At 37.1% G+C, this 21322-nt stretch overlaps 3 protein-coding genes across 8 annotated transcripts; 1 reads left to right on the forward strand and 2 right to left on the reverse strand.

Moving 5' to 3' along the window:
- The first annotated feature begins 707 nt into the window (after nucleotides 1-707).
- Nucleotides 708-7971, forward strand: LOC126700603 (uncharacterized). Of its 6 annotated transcripts, none has more exons than XM_050398818.1 (6): nucleotides 708-873; nucleotides 1075-1114; nucleotides 1457-3004; nucleotides 3135-3372; nucleotides 5373-5455; nucleotides 7473-7971. In XM_050398818.1, exons 3-6 carry the CDS (start codon nucleotides 1520-1522, stop codon nucleotides 7542-7544), a joined length of 1878 nt encoding a protein of 625 aa, XP_050254775.1. In that variant the 5' UTR covers nucleotides 708-873; nucleotides 1075-1114; nucleotides 1457-1519; the 3' UTR covers nucleotides 7545-7971. The 6 variants fall into 6 exon arrangements, with proteins under 6 accessions (XP_050254775.1, XP_050254777.1, XP_050254778.1 ...); XM_050398820.1 differs by having other exon boundaries at nucleotides 1463-3004; XM_050398821.1 differs by lacking the exon at nucleotides 708-873 and having other exon boundaries at nucleotides 881-1114; nucleotides 5350-5455.
- Nucleotides 7972-8362: 391 nt separating this feature from the next.
- Nucleotides 8363-10738, reverse strand: LOC126700604 (NAD(P)H-quinone oxidoreductase subunit M, chloroplastic). Its single transcript, XM_050398823.1, has 2 exons — nucleotides 10173-10738; nucleotides 8363-8807 (listed from the first exon to the last, which is right to left on the reverse strand). The coding sequence occupies exons 1-2, from the start codon at nucleotides 10632-10634 to the stop codon at nucleotides 8622-8624; spliced, it is 648 nt and encodes a 215-aa protein (XP_050254780.1). The 5' UTR covers nucleotides 10635-10738; the 3' UTR covers nucleotides 8363-8621.
- A 779-nt stretch (nucleotides 10739-11517) lies between these two features.
- LOC126700602 (uncharacterized protein At1g21580) lies at nucleotides 11518-21112 on the reverse strand. The gene is made up of 10 exons (XM_050398816.1): nucleotides 15891-21112; nucleotides 14641-14824; nucleotides 14413-14563; nucleotides 14182-14281; nucleotides 13906-13980; nucleotides 13677-13767; nucleotides 13228-13498; nucleotides 13087-13129; nucleotides 12907-13010; nucleotides 11518-12319 (listed from the first exon to the last, which is right to left on the reverse strand). Exons 1-10 carry the CDS (start codon nucleotides 20965-20967, stop codon nucleotides 11897-11899), a joined length of 6519 nt encoding a protein of 2172 aa, XP_050254773.1. The 5' UTR covers nucleotides 20968-21112; the 3' UTR covers nucleotides 11518-11896.
- Between the last annotated feature and the right edge of the window lie 210 nt (nucleotides 21113-21322).

A 21322-nucleotide genomic window follows, 5' to 3' on the forward strand; every position in this document is an offset into this window, starting at 1 on the left:
CCAAAATGTTTAGATTGAAATTTAATATTTTAAATTTCAATCTCAGCCATTAAGAGGTATTGCAAGGTTAGTGGTGGCAATTCATATTAACGAGTCGTGTTCATGTTGTGTCAATATAAGGGTAATATGATACATAGTTCAACCTAACTTGACCCATTTAATAATTGCGTTCAAATCCATCAATCTTAATACAACTCGTTTATAAAGTAGATTGACTTGACAACTTATTTAATAGATAATTTTTAAAAATAAAGTGAAAAGAAAGTTTAAAGTTTTTTTTTTTTCCTTCTTTCTTTGTTACAAGTAAAAAGGTTAAGGATTTTTAAATTTCAATGAATAATTTATCAATATAAACATTTTTTTTACTCAAGTATATCTAGATTTTAAATTTATATTAGATAGAAAGCACATTAATTTATAAAGAATTGGATCATTTTGGTTTATTACGAGTTAAGTAGACCAACACAAATTGACTCATGTATACTCATATTAAAACATGCTGAACCACTTTAACACGAACCCATTTATGCTAAATTCTAACCCACAAAAAATGATATCAGATCCTATCTTGTTTGCATGTCCTGTCATGTCAAATATTACTAGCCCGCAGGTTTTTTTTTTTTTTTTTTTAAGAAAACTCACAGGATTTTTAATTCTCTTATCTCCTCCCAAACCTTATATAAAACAAGTCATGAAAGTTGAAAGAGTTGTTTTACTCCCACAAATGAACTCATAATTTTTCTCACAACTTTTCTACGTGAGAGGTTCTGATTAGTGTAGTGACCATCACATAGATTTCCAATTTTTTTTTCTTTACCAAATATAGTCATCTAGACAGAGAGTTGTACTAGATTTTTTTTTGAAGTTGAAAAGGTAAGAGCCTTTCTTCTCTGTTTGGCTGAACTCATTTACTCTCCTTCCCTCGTACCCTGTGCTTTGTTTTCGTTTCCCACTCACTCTCAAGAAGTCTCTCTGACTCTCTCTCTCTCTCTCTCTCTCTCTCTCTCAGTCACATTTCATTGATTTCAAAAGCGCTTCATTTTCACCCTTTTGGTTTTCATTTTTCTCAACCAGGGCTTACATTTTCGCTCTCGGAATCGTCACCTGCATTCAGGTACGCAATTCCACCCTCCTCCTTCTTCTTCTCTCTCCGTTTGTTTCCCGCGAAAATATGACTGAAAGTTAAAGATTTTGTCTTTTGCTTCCTTGTCTATCAAAAATTTTAAGCTTTGTAAAGGTCTGATATTTTACAAAAGTGGATTTTTTTTTCCTGCACTTTCTCGGCAACCAAACAAAACTTAAGGCTTTAGCTGACACTAATAGAGTCAGTTAAGCATAATGCATGTTCTAATTTTCGTTCACTTTTCAATTTTTGTTGTTGTTGTGTTTTCTTAAAAATCATTTGTATTTTACTAACTCCATGCAAAAAATCTTTTTTTTCTTTTTTTTTGGTTAGTTTCAGTTACAGAGAAAATGGAGGGAAAATATCAAGGCTAGGGTTTTGTAATTGTGGGCTAGAATGGGGAATGTGAGAGTTAAAGGGGAAGATGGTGATGATGAGTGTGATGTGAGGTTAATGAGGCGGTGGAAGAGAAGGTGCATTGCCAATGGTAGTTTCAATGCCAAAGTTTGTGATAACTCTGCAAAGAAAACTAGAAACAATAGTGTTAAATTGGAAGCCACACCTCTGTATGATATGGATTATGTACACTATGTCAATTATCTTCTCGAGAATGACTATGATAGTGATAATGGTACTGATTTTAATGGTAAGTCTGTGCTTGATGGACATGACAAGGTTAAAATTTTGGAGAATGATGACCAAGATGCAGGTTTTTGGCATAATATGTGCTTGGATGATAATGATCTTGATGGTGATAATGATACTGGTGTTAATGCTAAGTATGTGCTTGATGGACATGACAATGTCAAAATTTCGGAGAACAATGACCAAGAAGCAGATTTTCAGCATAAGATGTGTTTGGATGATAATGATGATGTTTGGGATCCTCAGTATAAGATGTTCATGGAAAATTTGAGACATGATGGAAAATCCTATGTACTAGTTGTTGTAAACAATGAGATTCCGGTGGTTGTAAGGTATGAAAGAGAAGAGGGGTTGTGTGATGGGCTCAAGTTGGACACTCATGAAACTTTGAAGAGCTGCCTGAGGGGAGTGAATACCAAAACAGCAAGAGCTGTGAAGAGAGAGAAGATTGAGAGCCTGAATAATTTAGGTAATGTTTCGGGCGTTAAGAGGAGTGGCAAGACTGAAGCTGTGAGAACTTTGAATGATGCTTCAAGGTATGAAAGAGAAGAGGGGTTGTGTGATGGGCTCAAGTTAGACACTTCAGAAACTTTGAAGAGCTGTCTGAGGGGAGTGAATACCAAAACTGCTAGATCTTTGAAGAAAGAGAAGTTTGAGAGCCTGAATAATTTAAATAATGTTTTGAGTGTTGAGAGGAGTGGCATGGCTGAAACTGGGAGAACTTTGAATGATGCTTCAAGGAGAGAAAAGACAGAGAGCCCAAATGTTTTCTTTGGTGTTTCAAGTCTTGAAAAGACTGAGAAGCAAATAACTAAGATGAATTTTGTGAGGAGAGAAAGCATGGAAACTCTGGAAACTTTAAGGGGTGTTACAAGAAAGAAAAGTAAGAATTTGATGATGGATGTAAATGAGGAAAATGAAGATCCCTTTTCTGGTGGAACAAATGGACATTTGAGCAAACGGTCTGGTATGGCCAATGCAAAAGTTCTTCATCCAGCTAAGCATGACTGCAACCATAGAGTGGAATCTGATATGATAGATGAATGCTACAAAAGATTTCTGAATTGTCTTGAGAGTAACGGTGGAAATCTTGTATTTAAACCTGAACATGGTAAACCAGTGACATATGAGGGGGCTGTAGAGAGTTCAGATGATTTGGAAATATATGCAACAGACAAAGATCCATTCAGTGATAGAATTTGCAGCCCTTTTGTAGCTTCAAGATCGGATGCAATTGTATGTGTATCTCTATTTCTTCCTGCTACCCCTTTGGCCTGTTTTCTTTATTTCTAGAATGGTCTTTCTGATATTGTATGCTTCTTAGTTATGAAATTTATTCTGTTTTGTTTGTGTGCACTGTTCAAAGGTAAATGTTGATATAGACAGAAGGACACGCATTGGAAGTCCTGGTAGTGGTAGACATTCTCAGTTTAGGAAAAACCTTACGGAAATTCTTAGAAGGCCTTACAATGAAATGGAGTACAAAAAACTTATGCATGAAGTAGCTTACAGAAGGCCAAAGGAAAGAGACAGAGAGTTGCGTAGTGGGACAAAATCATATTCAACAAAGTCTTGCGGTAAATCATATCTTGATCAGTACAGTGGTAAGTTCATTCTGACATATGCCACGTTTTCATATATTTTGAATGTTATATTTATGATAGATGAGTCTCATGTCAAGAACAATTCCTAGTTTACAACTATAGTATGAACTTGTGATTTTTTGCATTGCATGAAATAGAAAGCTTATCCTGAAACACAAGCAAACAAACTTTCAAGATCATTACATTGTATATAGACCAGTTTTGTCTGTGTTATGAGCTGTCATTTGGTGGAGTATATTTTTATCTAGCTAGCCCACTACTAAGGTTGTTGGACTGTTAACATCTTCATGCCATCAGAGGATAGGCATGCCTTCCTTCCATTTTTACTGCTTTGATGCCTGGATGTTAGTTTTATGTAATGGGCAGTTTGTCATCTTTGTAGTATGGGCATTGTCTCACTTAATAATGTAACGCATTTATCTCTGGTCAGTCAGTCCACTTTAAAGGTTATTTGACCATTCAAATATAACAGATGTGTAATTGATACCCCTTAATATTTCCCAAACATTATAAGCAACTCAAATATATCCAGGATTCTTTTTATTTGCTAGTGCTAGATGATTCTTGAATCAATTTTCCTCCCTATGCTTGACAGCTTCTATTTTGACCAGAGTATGTATATTATTATTAGTTTTTTTTTTTTTTTTTTTTTTTTTTTTTTTTTTTTGGGATAAGTAACTAGAAAACTTTTATTAAAATAAAAGGCCACCCAAGTACACTGGGAATGTACTACAAGGGCAAATTCAAGAGCCCAAATTACAATAATTAATTACAACAGGAAGGGAAATACAATAAAAAAGGGGCAAAGCTAGACTCCACTCAAGGAGAGTAAGGAAGAAAAGAGACTTAATACCAAGAATAGACCGTTCACAATCCTCAAAGCATCTAGCATTCTGTTCCCGCCAAATACACCAACACAAACAATGTGGCAAAAACCTCCAGAGGGCGAAATTTCGGTGTTGACTGAACTTACCCGGCCAGCAATCGAACATCTCAATGACTCTATGCCGCATAACCCAATGAATACTAAACAAACCAAAAACCATCGACCTATAGCTCAGATGCTATAGGGCAGCAAAGAAGTAAATAATCCACAGATTTCCCACATCTTTTGCACATATAACACCAATCAATTACTAAAATTTGTCTCTTCCAAAGGTTGTTTGCAGTGAGGATCCCATCTAAGGAAGCAGACCAAGAAAAGAAAGCTACACTTAGAATATGCATAATTATAATTGTGGGTACCTTGGATGTACTGATTTTTAGCCTTTGGCTTTTACACAGAATCCTCAGAGTCCCACTTCAAAGAGAACTTCCCCCACTCTCTGCCTTATAAGCTCTAAAGCGAAGGAGTAGTGTACCATCAGTTATTAATAACTGATGGTACACTACTAATTCTCTTCGATGTGGGACTCTGAGGATGCTGTATAAAAGCCAAAGGCTAAAAATCAGTACATCCAAGGTACCCACAATAATCTTGACTTGTTGATGGTAATGCATTTCAGAATATCAACCATGATGATGGTGGTAATCATTATTACAACAGCTAAATTGGTTTTTCATTTTGTGGGGCCTGGATTTTTTTTTGATTGATAAGTTACACGCACCCAATGGGTCTTGAACCTCTAACCTCATCCTCCATCTACTTAGGGGAGAAGGTCCAGCTGAGCTAGAGCTCATTGGCAGCCTGGATTGGCGTTATAAGGAAAAAGATCTTACCCCTGTAGTTTTGAGAAGCAGATGAATCTAATTTAAAACTCAGGAATTTACTTCATTAGTGTTTGTGTGCTGGTTCTTGGCCTTGTTTATGTGAGGACCTTTCCTTTGTGCGTAATCTTATGTATTACACTTTTATATACTTAAAACTGCAATTTAAGTATTGGTGAAGCATAGCTCTTCTTGGGTTTAAGGATTTGTAGACTTGATTTTCATATACATTGTCTTCTGTATTCTTACTGATTGTAATGTAAATTTTAGAGATTTGTCTTATAATGTTGCAGGCTTTAAAAGAAAGATCAAATCAGTCCAATCTGATCGCCATAGAGTTTTGAATATTTTACGTGGATTTTTCTTTTGGTTGCAGGTGAGTACCTTCTTTCATGGGCCAACTTATAATTTTATGGATGACCTGTATGAGCTACTTCTCAAAATTTTTTTACTAGATATAAATTAACCACAGTTTGATTTCCATTATTGTTATATGTTGTTTAATTTAGACAACAATCATAAAACATAATGTGATGTTTTGGCCTGGATGTGGATGGTCTTATTACCCCTTAGGCAAAGAGGGCAAACAACCTGAACGTTAATACCTCTCTTCACAAGACAATCTCTAACTGCAATGCTTTCAAAGAGACCACTTGGGCTACCATTGATCAGAATAGAGAATCGCACTGCAGAAATACAATATCGTATCCACTCCCTCCATTTCTCTAAAAACCCACATCTCCTAAGCACATAGATGAGAAAATCCCAATTAACGTGACCATAGCCTTTTCCACATCCAGTTTACATAACAATCTTGGAACTCCTAAGTTTATTCTACTATCCATTCATTCGCGATGAGTACTGAGTCCAAAATCTGCCTGTCTTTCACAAAAGCATTTTGAAAATCTGAAATAATTTCCTGTAGCACCACCCTCAATATGTTGGCCATGACATTGGCAATAATCTTATACACTCCACCTATTAAAATGATGGGCCAAAAATCCTTCACATCCACATAGGCTAGGTATTTTAGGAATAAGGGAGATGAAAGTAGCGTTAAGGCTTTTTTCAAACTTACCACGGGCATGAAAATTCTGATTCTGAAATACCTCCATTATGTCAGACTTGATGATACTCCACAAAGATTGGAAAAAGCCATGGAATAACCATCTGGCCCCGGTGCCTTATTGCTATTAAAATGCTGTATCATGCCAAAAGCTTCCTCTTCCTCAAAGGGTCTTTCCAACCACTCAACATTCTCCTCAAAGATCCTAGAAAATTCCACAACATCCAAAGATGGGTGTTGAAAGCCGTCTTCAGAATACAAATGACGATAAAACTGCAAAATACAATCAGAAATGACTGCTGGATTAGTAGTCATCTCTCCCTCCACCTGCAAACTGGTTATAGTATTATACCGTTTCTGAGAATTAATACTTTGGAATTTTTTTATTTATATTTCTTGCCCCTCCCTTAGCCAAAGAACTCTAGACTTCTGTCTCCAGCTTATCTCCAACAGATTGGTTTTTTCAAGCTCTGTATGAATACGATCTTTTTCTGATTTCTCCTCATCATATATATATATATATATATATATATTAAACAAGGTTTTTTTCATAGAATGATGGAGAGTTAGAATGCATAGTTTTCATGTAAAGAAAATTTCTGAAATGGAATGTTGTGGATGAGTAGAAAGACATGAATTGAATAAATAAGGAATGGATGAATAAACCAAAAGTTAGAGGTAGCACAAATGTGCAGTGAAGACTAATCACTCCATCAAGGAGTGATATAGGGATCAGCAAAAGGATGATGGGGGCCAGAATAATTGTGGTTTTAGAGTCTTAGAAAATATATGATGGCTTGTGCATTTTACTCAAAAAATTATCCTGGAAAAAGTAGGCTGCTGGAAAATAATTAATGTAACTAACCATAATTAAAGCACTCATTGTGTTGGGTGTATGTTCTACAACTGCCATGATATTTAAATTAACTAATAAAAAAAATAATAATTACTTTTGAACATAAATTGTGATTTGTTAGATACAATACGTGCTCTTATTGCACCTCTTGGGTTAGGAAACCTTCTATGGAGAATCCAATTTGTATGTGTTTGTCAGACTAATTTTGGACAGAAATTTCAATTTGTTTCAATATGCACTTTAATAAATGAACTTGTTACTTCCTTTAAACAGAAACTGAAATTTGTTTCAATACAGGCTCTAAATGCACTTCATCACTAACTCTTATCTGTTTGTTTCAACTCTGAACGTACTTTGTGGCAAACTGTGTGCATGCATGTGTGTGTGGGGAGTGCGTGCTGTAACATATATATTACTACTGGTTATTGCAAATCACATGTTGTGGCATTGATGATTGTCATATTTTGTCAGAATTTGTCTCATGAAGGAGCATTTCAGCCTTGGAAGGACAAACCTTGTTTGGGTGTTTTGCCCCAAAAGTAAACCAGGAATTTTCCTCTGATTCAGATGGTAGTCACTCAAGATCGACAGTGCATGACAGAGGGCAGTTGTAGCTAACAAGACTCCATGTTTTGTATAGTATAAGACCTAGTGTGAAAATATTGTGGCAGATACAGTGTTGTCTATTTGGAAGCTGCCTATGATGTAGGGTATTTTTGGAATGGAGGGAGATGAAAGGCGGAGAGTAGAAGAGAAGGTGACCAAAATATACTATTTTTTTACATTTTAGTCACCTTCCCTTCCCTTCTCTCCTCTCTTCTCATCTAAACATAAGGTTTGTATCTCTGCCTGTCTATCAATCTTGTCATGTTTTGAAATTACCCTGAAAATGATTTTGTTTCAAGCCTGTTACAATAACAGTAACGTAATGTCAAATGACTGATTAACAGGGTCCAAGTTTGAATGTGAATGTGTGTATATAGCTATATATATGTTTTAATATATTTCAATTATTTATATATATAATCTAATCTTTTTTGTAATTTTTTGTTGTACATATTCTGTTACCATCCTCTAAAACACTTGTTTTCTCTATTTTTTTTTAGCACTCTTATGATTATCCCTCCCTTTTTATTTCATCTCCATCTCATTAATATTAAAGCCTCCTCAATTTTTGCCAAATATTCTCTTCTTTACTGAAGCAAAACAGCTCATAGGGATTGTCATCTAGCTGAGATAAACTCTAGCAACAATACAAAGACGGGTTTTAACAATTTTAGATTTCAACCGTGAAAGTCCATTTTGAAATTCTATAGTAAGCCAATAATCCGTATGTCTGAGTGGTAGAGGATAATTTAAACTGCTGATATAATGGTCTCATCTCTTTACCTCTATTAGTATGAAGTAGGTTAATAATTTATACAAAATTTTAACTATTCTTCCCTACATGAAATAGAGCTGTTCAATAAATTTTGTGTCTTATTACATTGACAATTATCTTGGACTTGATGTAATTTACGTAATGGTGTGTGAAGAAGGTTAACTTTTCTAATAGCTTGTCACCACAACCTATAAGACACTGGCTCCAGTTACTTTCCCAGCCATTTTGACAAAATCAAATCATTGTGATTGTACATCTTGAGGTTGGCCATCGTGGTTGAATTGAACTCGTGGCTTTCCCATGCTGAAGTTGAGAACCTGTGCGTTCATGTTGTATTTGATTTCCCCATCAAACAGCAGCTTCCTTATGTAGTGCTCAATGTCTGAACCAATCAGACGAAGCGTGTATTCAGTCAGAGGGGAACCCTGATTCCACATGAAATGTTAGGGTCTCAACCAGGCAAAATTGGCTTAAAAGAATATGGTGGAACAAAGTCACAAACCTTGTCAAAAATTGTAAAGTGCATGTTGGCATACCATAAGAAAAGACTTAGTTATTAACTTTTTGTCTGTTATTATAAAATGGATAGATGACCAAGTATCTTAACTGTTTAATAGAAAAAATAGATAGATTGTTAAATAAGCTAATATCTTATGTTAACTGTTAAGATTGGATAAGTATGGTACATTAAAAAAAAAAAGGTATGTACTATAAAGTGGAAGGAAAGATTGTGGTCAAAATTTAGGTAATTTTCTATTAAGTGTAGCAGGCCTAACTTCTCAAAAAATAAAAGTAAAGTGGGCCTAAACGTGTAATTGCTTATAAATTTATGGTTCAAAATATGCATTCTATGAAATTTTCTATTAAGTGTAGTGGGCCTACCTTCTTAAAAAATAAAAGTAAAATGGGCCTAAACATGTAATTGCTAATAAATTTAAGATTCAAAATTTACATTCACACTATAGAGTTGGATGGTACAATCTTAAACGAATTTCTTTTCTTTTATAATAGAGTTATGACCCTAAAAAAAAGTACAAATTTACAATTCTTTAGTTATTTGTCCTTGCGCTAGGTAAATAGGGGGATGGGGTTGATGGGGGTTCTAACCCAATGCTTAGGCATCACAAAAATTGTTGGAATCATTGAGTAACCCTCAAACCCGTACAAATTTTACAAGCTTGGTAAATAAGGGAACATTTATATTTACGCTACCAAGTTAACTAAAGTCTTTTAGTGGTATAATTCATCAATAATGAAGGGTTGTAGAAAATAGTTGCACAACCCTTCATTATTGATGGATAGAATGTTCGGAATGTATATAGTGGTAACGATATTAGAGTATTATGGTGTAGAATTCTTTTTCTTCTCTATTAGTGTGTAGTGTGTACTAATATGAAGTCTTCACATTTTGTCCAAGAGCATTAAAGATGGATCCTCATTGATGAGAAAATATGGTACCATATGTCCCGCCATTTACTAGACAACCATGAGGATCATTGACGTGATGAAGTGCGGTGTTTGATTTTGCTTCTCTCCTTTGGGGCAACCAGTTATATACTCTATTTCAATCAATCAAATTCATTGTCTCGCAATTCCTAATAAGGATTTGCTAACTGAAGATTTTTAAGTCGCCTCAACTATGATGTTAGAATTAATGGTTTCGAAATATATGGCACAGGTAAATGTGAACTCTAGCTAAGCAATGATTATTAGTTGCAACTTTCAACTACGAGGCATGATTTATAACAAAGAAATTGATGGCTGCTCAACGGTGTTCCGGAAATAATTACCTCATAGTGATCCACAAGCTCCTGGAAGTAAGAGTAAACCTTATTGCAAGTCTCAGGATTCCAAACAAACTCATCTGTTGGATCAAGAATAAGCGTAAGCTTGTCCATCTGGGTTTGATCAAATGCACAGGTTTCAGGATCAATGTAGGCTGCATAAATCCTAACATGCCGCGTGGCACTGCTGAGCCACTGCCCTCCATACTCTCTGCCCATATTCTTGCTCTTTACGTTCACTTGTGCTTCCACTGGCCTTAATGGTGTAGTTCCTTGTTGCTTCGTTTTCTCTTGCTGTAGTTCTTGTTCTTCTTGTACCTTCACTTCTTGTGGTTCTTCTACTTCAGCTTGCTGCTGCTGTTGAGCTGAAATGGTAAATGTGCTTCTCTTTCTCATTTCTCTTTTCCCTCCAATCCTACCCAACATGGGGACTTTTGTGCAAGCCATGTAAGAGGAAATTGCTGCCATGTCTGAATGTTGTATAATACCTTCTGGTGTACAAGTCTATCAAACTTTTTCTTTGTAGTTTTGTTTGGTTATTGCTCCAAATTTGAGAAATTGCAATTGTGCCAATACGTTTAGATCCATATATTTTGTGGATAAGTTATCGTCTTTATTGGAGTGGAAGCGAGTTTGTGGTGAAGGTGCAAGGAATTTTGGCAGCTATCAAATCACTACTTAAAGTGTTGGCCTTGTATATTCCATGCGTTTATCTCAATAATCTTTGCCGTTGATTTTTGTGCAAGATTAATTTTTGTTGCTCACATTTAGTTACAAACAGCTGTACGCATAGTTTGTAAAATCGTGTTTATGAAACATGATTTCACAATTTTAACTGAAATCATGTTTTCAAAACAAGATTTAGGCATGTATACCTACACTATTTTTTATAATCATTAATCTTTGTACAAGGTACATTAATTCATGTAAATTTGAATAATTTGACTTGGTAGCTTTACTAATGGCAGTCCCTTCGAATCCGAGGCACATGAGCACGTTTCTTTCGTTTTCTGTTCGGCTCAATTATTATGAATTACTAAGAAGTAGCCCGACCTCTGAATAAGACTTTTAACCTTTTACTACATCACTGGGTTTTTGTGCTAAATGACCTTCAACTGAACCATAACTTGTTAAAACTTTTGCAACTTTGTCAGGGCTTTTAATTATCAGAAGGGAATACGTAGAAGACCGCTTGGGATATCATTTCAAATCATGTCCCTATCTCTCTCTCCTGTTTTGGCCGAAGAGTGCATGACTGTGATATGATTGATGACAGCTTTCACAGAAACACTAGATCATCTAGCATGTCAATTAAGCAACTTTGGCAGAATAGAATATTAGAATCATAAAAGAGTGTGACCATTCAATAAGATCTCTGAAAATCATTTAATTTCCTAATTCATGGGTTCATGTACAATGTAGATTACAAAAAAAATGAAAAGGAAATAAAACATTCCTAGAAAAGAAGATTAAAAAAGAAAAAAGAAACAAAGGCATAATACATCTTTCTATTTTTTAGAAATTGCGGATGTCTAGAACTCTTTTGAGTACTTGACTATTCCCTCATAAGAAAAAGAAAAGAAATAAAAATGCTATACCTCATTTCCTACATATACAATTCCTTCATGGCATTGGAAGCATGCTTTTCAACTTCAGCTGTCACTGTCTTCAGAAAATTAAGTTGTATTCCTACTCATGAGTTTCAACTTCAGCTGTCGGTCTTAAGAAAATTAAGCTGTATTCCTATTCATTATTCGAACTGGTTTTATTAGCTCATCAAGGTCATCTAATTGTAGATCCGATGAATCACTATCATAAAACATTCGCTCGCTTGTTGGATCATTAGTTTCACCAACTTCTTCATCACTAAAATCAAGGCTAATGTAATCAGCATATTTCCCCTCAATGAAAATGTCATCATTGTTTTGTGTAGAGTGTTTTTCATTCACTGCTGATCTGGGCTCAGAAACATTGACATGTGTAGAACCAAAGTAACGCCCCTGAGCCTTCCTCTGCTGTCCCACTCGTTTCCTTTTCTTTCCCTTACTTCCCTTACTTCGGTTCTTTGGGTGATGAAGCTTGCATTTGGACCCTTGAGGACATGTTCCAGTTGCTTCAAAAAGGGGGCAGACATAGCTGTGCTTCTTCCGACACTGTGAGAGCAGAGAGATATATTCCATTTCACTTTTTTGAAGTTAGTGTGCAATTGTGTGCGTGAGAGAGAAAGAGAGAGCGAGAGAGAGAGAGAGAGAGTTATCAAGCATCCAACAGAAATCCAAGACTCAAAGTTCAAGTACTACACAGCATCCCAGAATAAAAATTGAGGGGAAGCCTGCAGCTGTGGAGTGGGGGCAGAAAGGAAAACTTTGAGCAAGGTGAGAGAAAAATTTATGGCTCATCCCTAAGAGGTCAATTGGCTTCAGTCAGGTTGGACCAGATACAGAATGACGACCAGCATAAATCTACCCAATCATTAAATGGAAGAGATTTACTCCCTGATCTTGGGCTGAAATAAAAACTATGGTTTGAAAAGGCTGTTATCATATGGTATGTCAAAATGAATATTCATGACCCTGTAAAACAAACAAGCATGTGCAAATGCACACTCACCCACCCAGACTTACCAGTGTATAAGTAGCAAAGGAAACCAGTTCAACATTCATATTGTAAAACATTAATGCCAAAAGAACATATCACTGAATATAACCAAAACAACAGAAGAGTTATGATAAGGTAATACCTCGTCCCCATCAGCACAATAGCCCCTAAGAAATCCTTCACAAGTAGAGGCCTTTGGGTTCACATTTACGTGTCTGTAAGGACAATTTCTATTGGTGCATAAACCTGCCAGGAAATATCAAATATGTAAGAACTGTCCTTTCAATACCTTAAACAAGAGCACAATGTAGTACAAAATCACCTTGCAAAAAGTAAGAGCAATCCGGCATCCTTTCTGGAATGACCTGTGCATGAGAAATGCATCAATATACACAGTCAACAAACACTTTCAGATACATTGTGATCTACAACATCAAGTTCACTAACTGAATACATGACAAACCTTATGAGTCAATTTGCAGTTGGGATTGGAACATAAACCCTTCAGAAACTTTGTGCAGACAGCAATCTTGGAGGGGTCATGGATATAGGGACATTTTCCATCATCTTTATTGCATTTCCCAAATCTTGTAAAAAACTGACAGTACTTCCGCTTTCTTGCCAACCGAAGCCGGGCAGTATGCAAACTCCATCTAACTTTCTCACTTGCCAATATACGTGCTCGTTTCTTTGGATCTCTGATAAGCTGGTTACCATTGCCAATCCGAACATATCTGCCGACATTGGAAATTTGGAACACATTTATCCAAATCACTAATGCATTCAAAATAAGTAACACACTAAAGTTCACTTTTTTTTTTTGGGGTGCCTAGGACATCAGTTATAAACGTTAACATTTACTTGCATTAACTGCAGTAATCTACAGTTTAAGGCAAACAGAGGGAAACATACTCATCATTGCCAATCACTAATCTCTTAGGAATGTAAGATTTCTTGATATCCTTTTCTGATTGCGGAGCAGTAGAGCATGTTGATTCCTCATCTATACAAAACATAAGCGAAAACTCATAAAAGCAATTTAGTGATTAAATAACTTAACATATTATACAATATGAAATAAAAGAGAGAAAATAGAAAACTTAAAGGTCATCATTCAGCAAAGACATCAAGAATGGGCCACCTGAAATCCTCTGTAGTGTCCGTTTCGTAGAATCCATCTTGTAGCGAACTGAACCAACGCGGAATATACGCTCTCCTATAAAATCATTGGATACATTAAATATCAATTTATTACACTAAAATGAAATAATTATTGAAGTGTCCATTCTAAAACAACATACTGATCATATATCCAACACAACAGACATATCATAGAGTGCAAGAACTGTGAATGCATCAGCACAACAGGATTAACAAATGGCCTGTGGATCTAACTCTATACTATGAAAGGACTTACTGGAAGAATTATTTCTATTCTTTGTCCGAGAACTACTGCATGCAGCACGATACTGTTCTCTCTTCTTCTTCTCAACTGCAGCAACTGCTAGTGTAGCTTCCTAAAGAAAAGATGATAATAAATTATTTAGAAAATGATAAAAATGCTCTATTTCTTGAAGCCAACCATTACTTTACTTTAGCTAACTTTGAAGGGAAGAAACAAGTATCTGTGGGCTGCAGCCAAACTAACCTCATTAGCCTTCTTCGAGTGCTTTTCAATGGATTTTGACCATTTTAGACTGGAACCACCAACACTTAAAACCTTGAATTTTCGAAGTGAAAATCCATTGCTCGACCTTGTATAAACAGTGTCCCTTCTTCTCAACAGTAGCAATTTCTTACTGAAAGAAGACATATAATGCATGTTCACTTCTTGTTTTTGCTGAATTAATTAACATATATTCACACGCTAAGGTACCTGATCATAGATAAGGAACTAATATTGGAAATAGAAGCGGTATTTTGCATGAAATTTCTACAGTATGTTGCTCTTTTCCATGGAAAGAGCTGAGGCAAGACCTTCTGATCAGTTTTTGAGGACTGTGTACCACGTAATGTCCATACCAAAGAGGATTTCATAGGTTCACGTGTCTTTGCCACAACTGCAAATAAAAATCGAACATTAGCTTCTCAGTAATTACCGATCATGCAAAAACAAACTAATCCACGTTACTACACCAATATCTCCAAATATCTCCATTGATAGTAAGTTCAAAGTTTAAAACACTTAGGAATGGTCGCCATGAGATACATACAGTGAACTTTGTCAACTGACCATCATCATACATAACTACAGTTTCGAATATAAAATCATCTACATTATGATTTTTAGTTAAAAAACATAATTCACTCATCTAATCTGGAAACATAGCTATTCCAGAACACATTATCAAAAACATATCAACAAACCGAATGCCACGAAAAAGAGAAGGAATTAAATGATGTAAAATGGAATACGTTTGCACAATGGTCCAGATACTACACAGCATTCCAGAACAAAAATATGCCCATTATAATAGAAAATTATGATAAGATATTTTGTATCTGACATGAAAAATAAACTTCCAACTACAATAATTTCTATCTTGACATCAAATTACATGACGTCATACAACTTCTATTGTGAAAATCTATGGTATCAACCTGCATATTCATCTCTTCATCTAAAACAATGAATTTCACCAAAGAGTAGCTCAACACTTCATTAAGAGCATGTTGATTACCAGAATTAACAGTCAATTAGAAAAGATGGCTAGTACCAATTAAAATCCTACCTCCTAGCATCATATAACTAGAGGATTAGGGAGAAAAGAAATTTTTTGTTTTTGTTTTTTTTTCATGAGACACTGCTATCAACAACTATATGCAATAACCGAGGGAGGAGGAAGAAAATATGAATGTAGGAAAACATAGAGTTAGAAAAACATGAGTCATAATATAGGATTTAAAACTAAGCCTCATTTACAAAATAAATTACAGAATATACGTGATAATCTCATTCAGCACAGCCATACTTTATATGAACGGATCCTTTACCACAGAAACATTAACTTCAAATATGTTGTGTGTGTGTGTGAATGCATACAGACTAACTGCTATGGGTCGGAAGATTGTTCCTTATGAAGGATAAAATAGACAACATCAGATGAATAAGTTTTTCATACATACCCTTATGCAGTCGTTTCTTACTGTATTTTCTGCTGGAAACAATGGTAGTAGCCCGTTGCCCCTCTGAGTTGAAAAGGTCATCAGGTATGGCAACTAACTGCTTACTTTGATTTTCCAATGAAGCCCTAATAAGCTGATTTTTGCTCCTCTTGTAGTAGCCATCAGAAGCAGCTTGATTCTTATTTCCATTGTGTCCAGACAGGTCACTAGGGTTTGAAGTTGCGACCAGCTGATTTGATTTGCGCTTTACATATACTATCCTCTTCATGTTAGAAGATACCACATTGGCACCATTTAGTTCAGCCTGGCTTTCCAAATTGTTTGATGAACCAATTAAGTTTTCAGAAATTTCAGAAATCTTCAAAGAATCTTCAGAAGTCTTTGGCACATTTTTAGTTTCTGTAAATTTCATGGGATCTGATGTACTTTCAAAGCAATCACTTACTGAACGCTCTGCCAATGGGGAAGGTGTATTATCCCCAGAAGAGACAGTAGCTTGAGTAAATAATTTGGTGTCATTGGGTAATGGGGGTGTCCCAGGCTTCTCAAAAGGAGTATTCGTTCCTGTTTTTAAAAGATTCTGTGCATCAATAACATCAACCCTAATGTCAGACCCTGTGCTCTTCTTCAATTCATCTATGCCTGAAGAGTTTGCCCAATAAACAGATGAACTCAAACCATGAGAGCCCTGGCGTTGAGCAGGAACTGGGGCAGTTTTTCTTACAAGACTGTTGCCTTTACGAATGTAAGAAGTATTCTGAGACTTCGAATTATTTTTGACCAACTGCCTTTGAGGAGGAACACTTTGTGAGAAAGGCTTATTTCCTGGTAAAGGAGCAGAAGAATTACCAGTTCGATGCCAAGTTCGGGGCTTTGCAATTTGGGTAGAAGAGGCTGTGTTCTTTGAATTGGTCGAAACAAAAGATGAATGACCTGGATATGTCCTAGGAATGGCATGACCCAGTTGTGTCTTCCTCCCCATTAATTCAGTAGTCTTGACACTCAGACTGTGAGATGTAATTTTGGAATCTTGTGACGGCAACAGTACCGTCTTCCCCATGGTTGAGTGGTTAATTTCAGTCACAGGAACCGGCTTGATACACTGGGGAAATGATGTATGAGTAGATAAATTGGAACCACCTTCTACAATGGACTTCTGATCCAGTTTTTGGTCATCCCCACAAACTTTCTCATTGGAAATTTGGCTAAGTGATGTCCTGGCATTCAACGTGTGTATGTTCTGGACTTCAGACAAGGTATCTGGAGAAACCAAAGTCGGATGTGTTCCAGACATAGACTCCATAACTTCATCACTAGCGTTAGAAGAAAAAATTCTATGACCATCAGCAAATAAAGATGGCTTGTTTGAAACAGAAGGCAAATCCTCCTTTACAAGTGGATAATCATATTCCTTATCTCTACCGGAAAATCTTTGATCAAAGTCTGCAGACTGAGGTTCTGATTTAATTTTGCACTGACTCTCACCATGAGTTAGAACTCGATCTTCTGCGGCCTGTGCATCCATTTTTTCATTACCACTACTCTCTATATCCATAATGTCATTTTGATTAATATTAGAGGCCATAGGTGTACTCATTTCTTTTGGCTCACTTCCCAACCCTGATATACAAGGGGACTCTGCATTTGGAATAGCCTTGTCCTCAGCAATTATACAAGATTCAACACCATGATGCAGAAGTTTCAAACCATCTTCTGTCAAGACATCCCTGCTTGCCCTCACAGCTTTCGAAGAAACTTTGTCCAAAGTATCCTTAGGCAACGCTGTGAGCCCATTTGGACAAGGTATCAAACCACTTGTACACAGATTATTTATGCTAGACACTGCAACTTCCTTGTCTGGTTGTGTTATATCATCATTATTAGATAAGGGCACTTCTGCACGAGATGTGGAGGCGCCTGTGGGTCCCTCATTGGTCACATATGCCGTTGACCTAAACACCAAATCAGAGGCAGAAACTTCTCTCTTGTTTTCACATCTAAGTGAAGTCCCATACAGATAACCATTAACATCAACATTATTTGTAAACTTAACCTCAGAAAGCCCATCTGTCAAACTTTTTGCATGGATCCCACTCATACCATCTTGACCAGGTAGTAAACCAACATTTGAACTTCCAACCCCAGAAAATGTGACTTCTGCAGGACTTGGACCCTTTACAGATAAACATAAGTTTGAATCCGCAGCATTTGCAGAGCTAACTAAATCATTTACAGGCTCTACATGTATGTCAGTTGAATTTGAGAAGTCTAACTGAGTCCTTGTTTTTCTCCTCTTCTTAATCTTCTGTGTGTTACCCTCACTAGCTCTGACTGAAACGCCACTTGTAGATCTTTTAATTGCACAATTCTCAAGTGACATGACCTTAACTGGAGATGGGTACTTGCCAGTATTATTCACGGTCCTGCCATTTAAAACAGTAATTTTCTCCTCCAAACTAGTAAAACTATTGTCAGAATCCCATGTAATATCACTACCATGTTTGGAGCATTGTCCATGAACAAGACCCCGGTGAATTTTGGTTTCCTCTGAACTTGACAAACCAACAATTGCACTGCTTCCTACCCGTGTCCCAGGAATTTCTTCTGCAATACTATTCTCAAGTGATATGGTAAACTGATTTGTACAAGGCTGTTTTCTATTGGCATCCATGATGCCAACATCACAAACTGTAATATTCTCTTGTGATTTGACCATGCCATTTTCAAAACCCGAATTTTTATCTGTACCATCATGTGAAGAGTATGTATTAGTAATATCCTCTTGAGTTTTGATTTCCTCTGAACTTAACAAACCAGAATTAAAATTATTTTCTAAAGAAAGCATGGCCTCAGTGGAATCTTTTTCTGCACCATTTCTATGTGATAAAGAGACTCCATCATGACAAATCTGCTTGCTGACATCTTCCACAATATCAATGTCAGAAAAAGTAATTTCCTTTAGCGGTTTAGCTACATCATTGTCAGTATTTGAAATGCTATCCAAGATATGAGTTGAATTATCAGCATTTACAGGACTCTTACCAATTTTATTTTCTTCACAACTTGGAGAACCAAAAGGAGAAGTTGAGCCTTTCCAATTTCTCCTGATCTTAGGTACACATGCTCTATTACAATCAACATTAATTCCACATTCATTTGATACTATGTCATTTTTAGGCAACAAGTTTACCTCATCTGTAGAAGGCTGCAAAACAACATCTTGCCTCGAAGCCATACCATCAGAAGTGATTATCTTTTCTGAAGGTGTCACGCCCTTATCAGACCCCGATGCAGCAGGTGGACCATGAGTGGAGCCATCTGATTTCACAGGTTGGTCACACTTTTTCATTTGCTCTGAACTTGACAAACGAGATTGAGGATTTACAACTCTTCTCACTATTTTCTTCACTATTTTTTTCCTCTTTACAACCTTGGGAGCAGTATTTTTGCCAGAACCAACATTAGTACCATCTTTATCTGAAACAGTATCCTTACTACACCTTTCCACTTTACTCTTTACTAGTGATACACTGGCCCGACTTGAACTAGGCTGCGAACTACCATCACAAACATTCCCAACATTATAAGTCATTGCTTTCTCTCCTGAATGTTTCAAGTCCTTTCCAGAAGGGGATGCCTTACTAGTAACATGAGTTGAACTATCCAATTTTACAGTACCCTCATTGAGTTTTCTCGTTTTTGAATTCAAACGATCCCCATCAGACATTTTCCTAATTTTCTCACTCTTAGGAGTCAAATCCGTATCCGAAACAACTGTTGAACTAGGAGGTGTCACAATTGCCTTGGCTACCAGAGAATTAGATTTGAATGAAACATCAAGCTCTACAGGGCTTCCCTCCCTCACATGTTCTACTTCTTCTTCTTCTTCTTCTTCCATCCCATGACTCGAATACCCAAATTGATCTTTACCTCTAAAAGAACCAGAGTTGGTTTTATCAAAGTAACCAGAATAATGTGATGGTTCACGCTCACTCTCTCTATTCCTATGGTTAGTTTTCACCACCTGAATTCTCAAAAGAGCACTCTTCTTCTGTATTTGTTTCCTCGGAGTGCGATTATATTCAGAACTACCCTCTCTATTTACCCTACCACTGTTATATCTCCCTGATTCCGAACCAAAATACTCTCGTTTGCCGGAACCAATCCGAGCCCTATCACCATCACCATCACCATCACCATGACCATCACCAATCTCATACAAAGAATCACCTACACCATCTCTAGAGGTTTGTCTATCATGACCTGCATCAATTCTACCACCCCTAAATCCCTCATTCTCGCGCACTGAACCAAATCGGAGATCATAACCACTAGAATTCGACTCAATTTTCCTTAAAGTTTGATTCTGATTAGACACAAACCCTAAATCCCGAGAAGATGTATTGAGACGGCGATGATCGCCGCCCCAAACCAAATCATTCCTTTCTCTATCTCTATGGTTTGGATCGGAACCAAAGGTATAACCAATGGTTTCGGGTCTAACAAACCTAGAACTAGAATTACCCTCAGATTCAAGCCTGAACTTATCGAACGTGCGCTCATTATGATGATGCTGATGCGCGCCGTTTCGATCGAGATCCAGGTGGTGGTAAGGTCGGGAATCGGGCAAAACCCTAGGATGCTGGTTGAAGAATTCGGGTCGGGAGTGGTCGGGTTCGGGTAATCTGTAGCGAGTGCGATCGTCGATCTGGTTGTGGGAGAAAAAGGGAGGAGTTGTGGGTGAGGAGAAGGAGAAAGATTGGGATTGGGTTGGAGTGAAGGGATGGCGTTGCTGTTGTGGTGGTGGTGGTGGTGGTGGACGGAGGGGTTGTTGGTGATATATAGGAGGAAGAGGGCGGGGGTGCGCTGGTGGTGGTGGTGGTGGTGGTGGATGTGGCTGAGGAAAGTGGTGGCTTTGGTTGTTGTTGTTGTGGTGATGATGAGAAAAAGTAGGGGTTTCGGAGAAGTGAGGACGAGGAGAGGCGATAGGAGCGTACCTTGAAGAAGGATGTTGTTGTTGGTGGTGGTGGTGGTGGTGGTGGTGTTGTTGCTGTTGGAGGAAGCGATGGAGGTCCATGGTGGCGGAAGGTCAGATCTGCTGGCTGCGGATGCGGATGCTGATGCGGCGGCTGTTGTTGTTGATGATGTTGTGATATTTTTTGTGTGGGTGATGTAGTTGCGTTCCGCGTTTTTCTTTCTTTTTGTGTAGTTGTGTTGTTGCGTACGTGTCTTGTGAGTGGTAGTGGTTGCTTTATAAAAAGAAGGCGTGTCATTGGTGCGTGTAGGGTCACACGCTTATTTGACTTGCTTGATCTGGATAATTATCATATGATCCTCGTGTCGTGTCATGACTTGTTAAACGGTGCCGGCCTAACATAGTAAACGTCACATGTTGGGAGATGGATTGAGATGCATCTTCAATGGCTTTTTTA

Source organism: Quercus robur, chromosome 9 (assembly GCF_932294415.1).
Source record: "Quercus robur chromosome 9, dhQueRobu3.1, whole genome shotgun sequence".
Taxonomy (NCBI): domain Eukaryota; kingdom Viridiplantae; phylum Streptophyta; class Magnoliopsida; order Fagales; family Fagaceae; genus Quercus; species Quercus robur.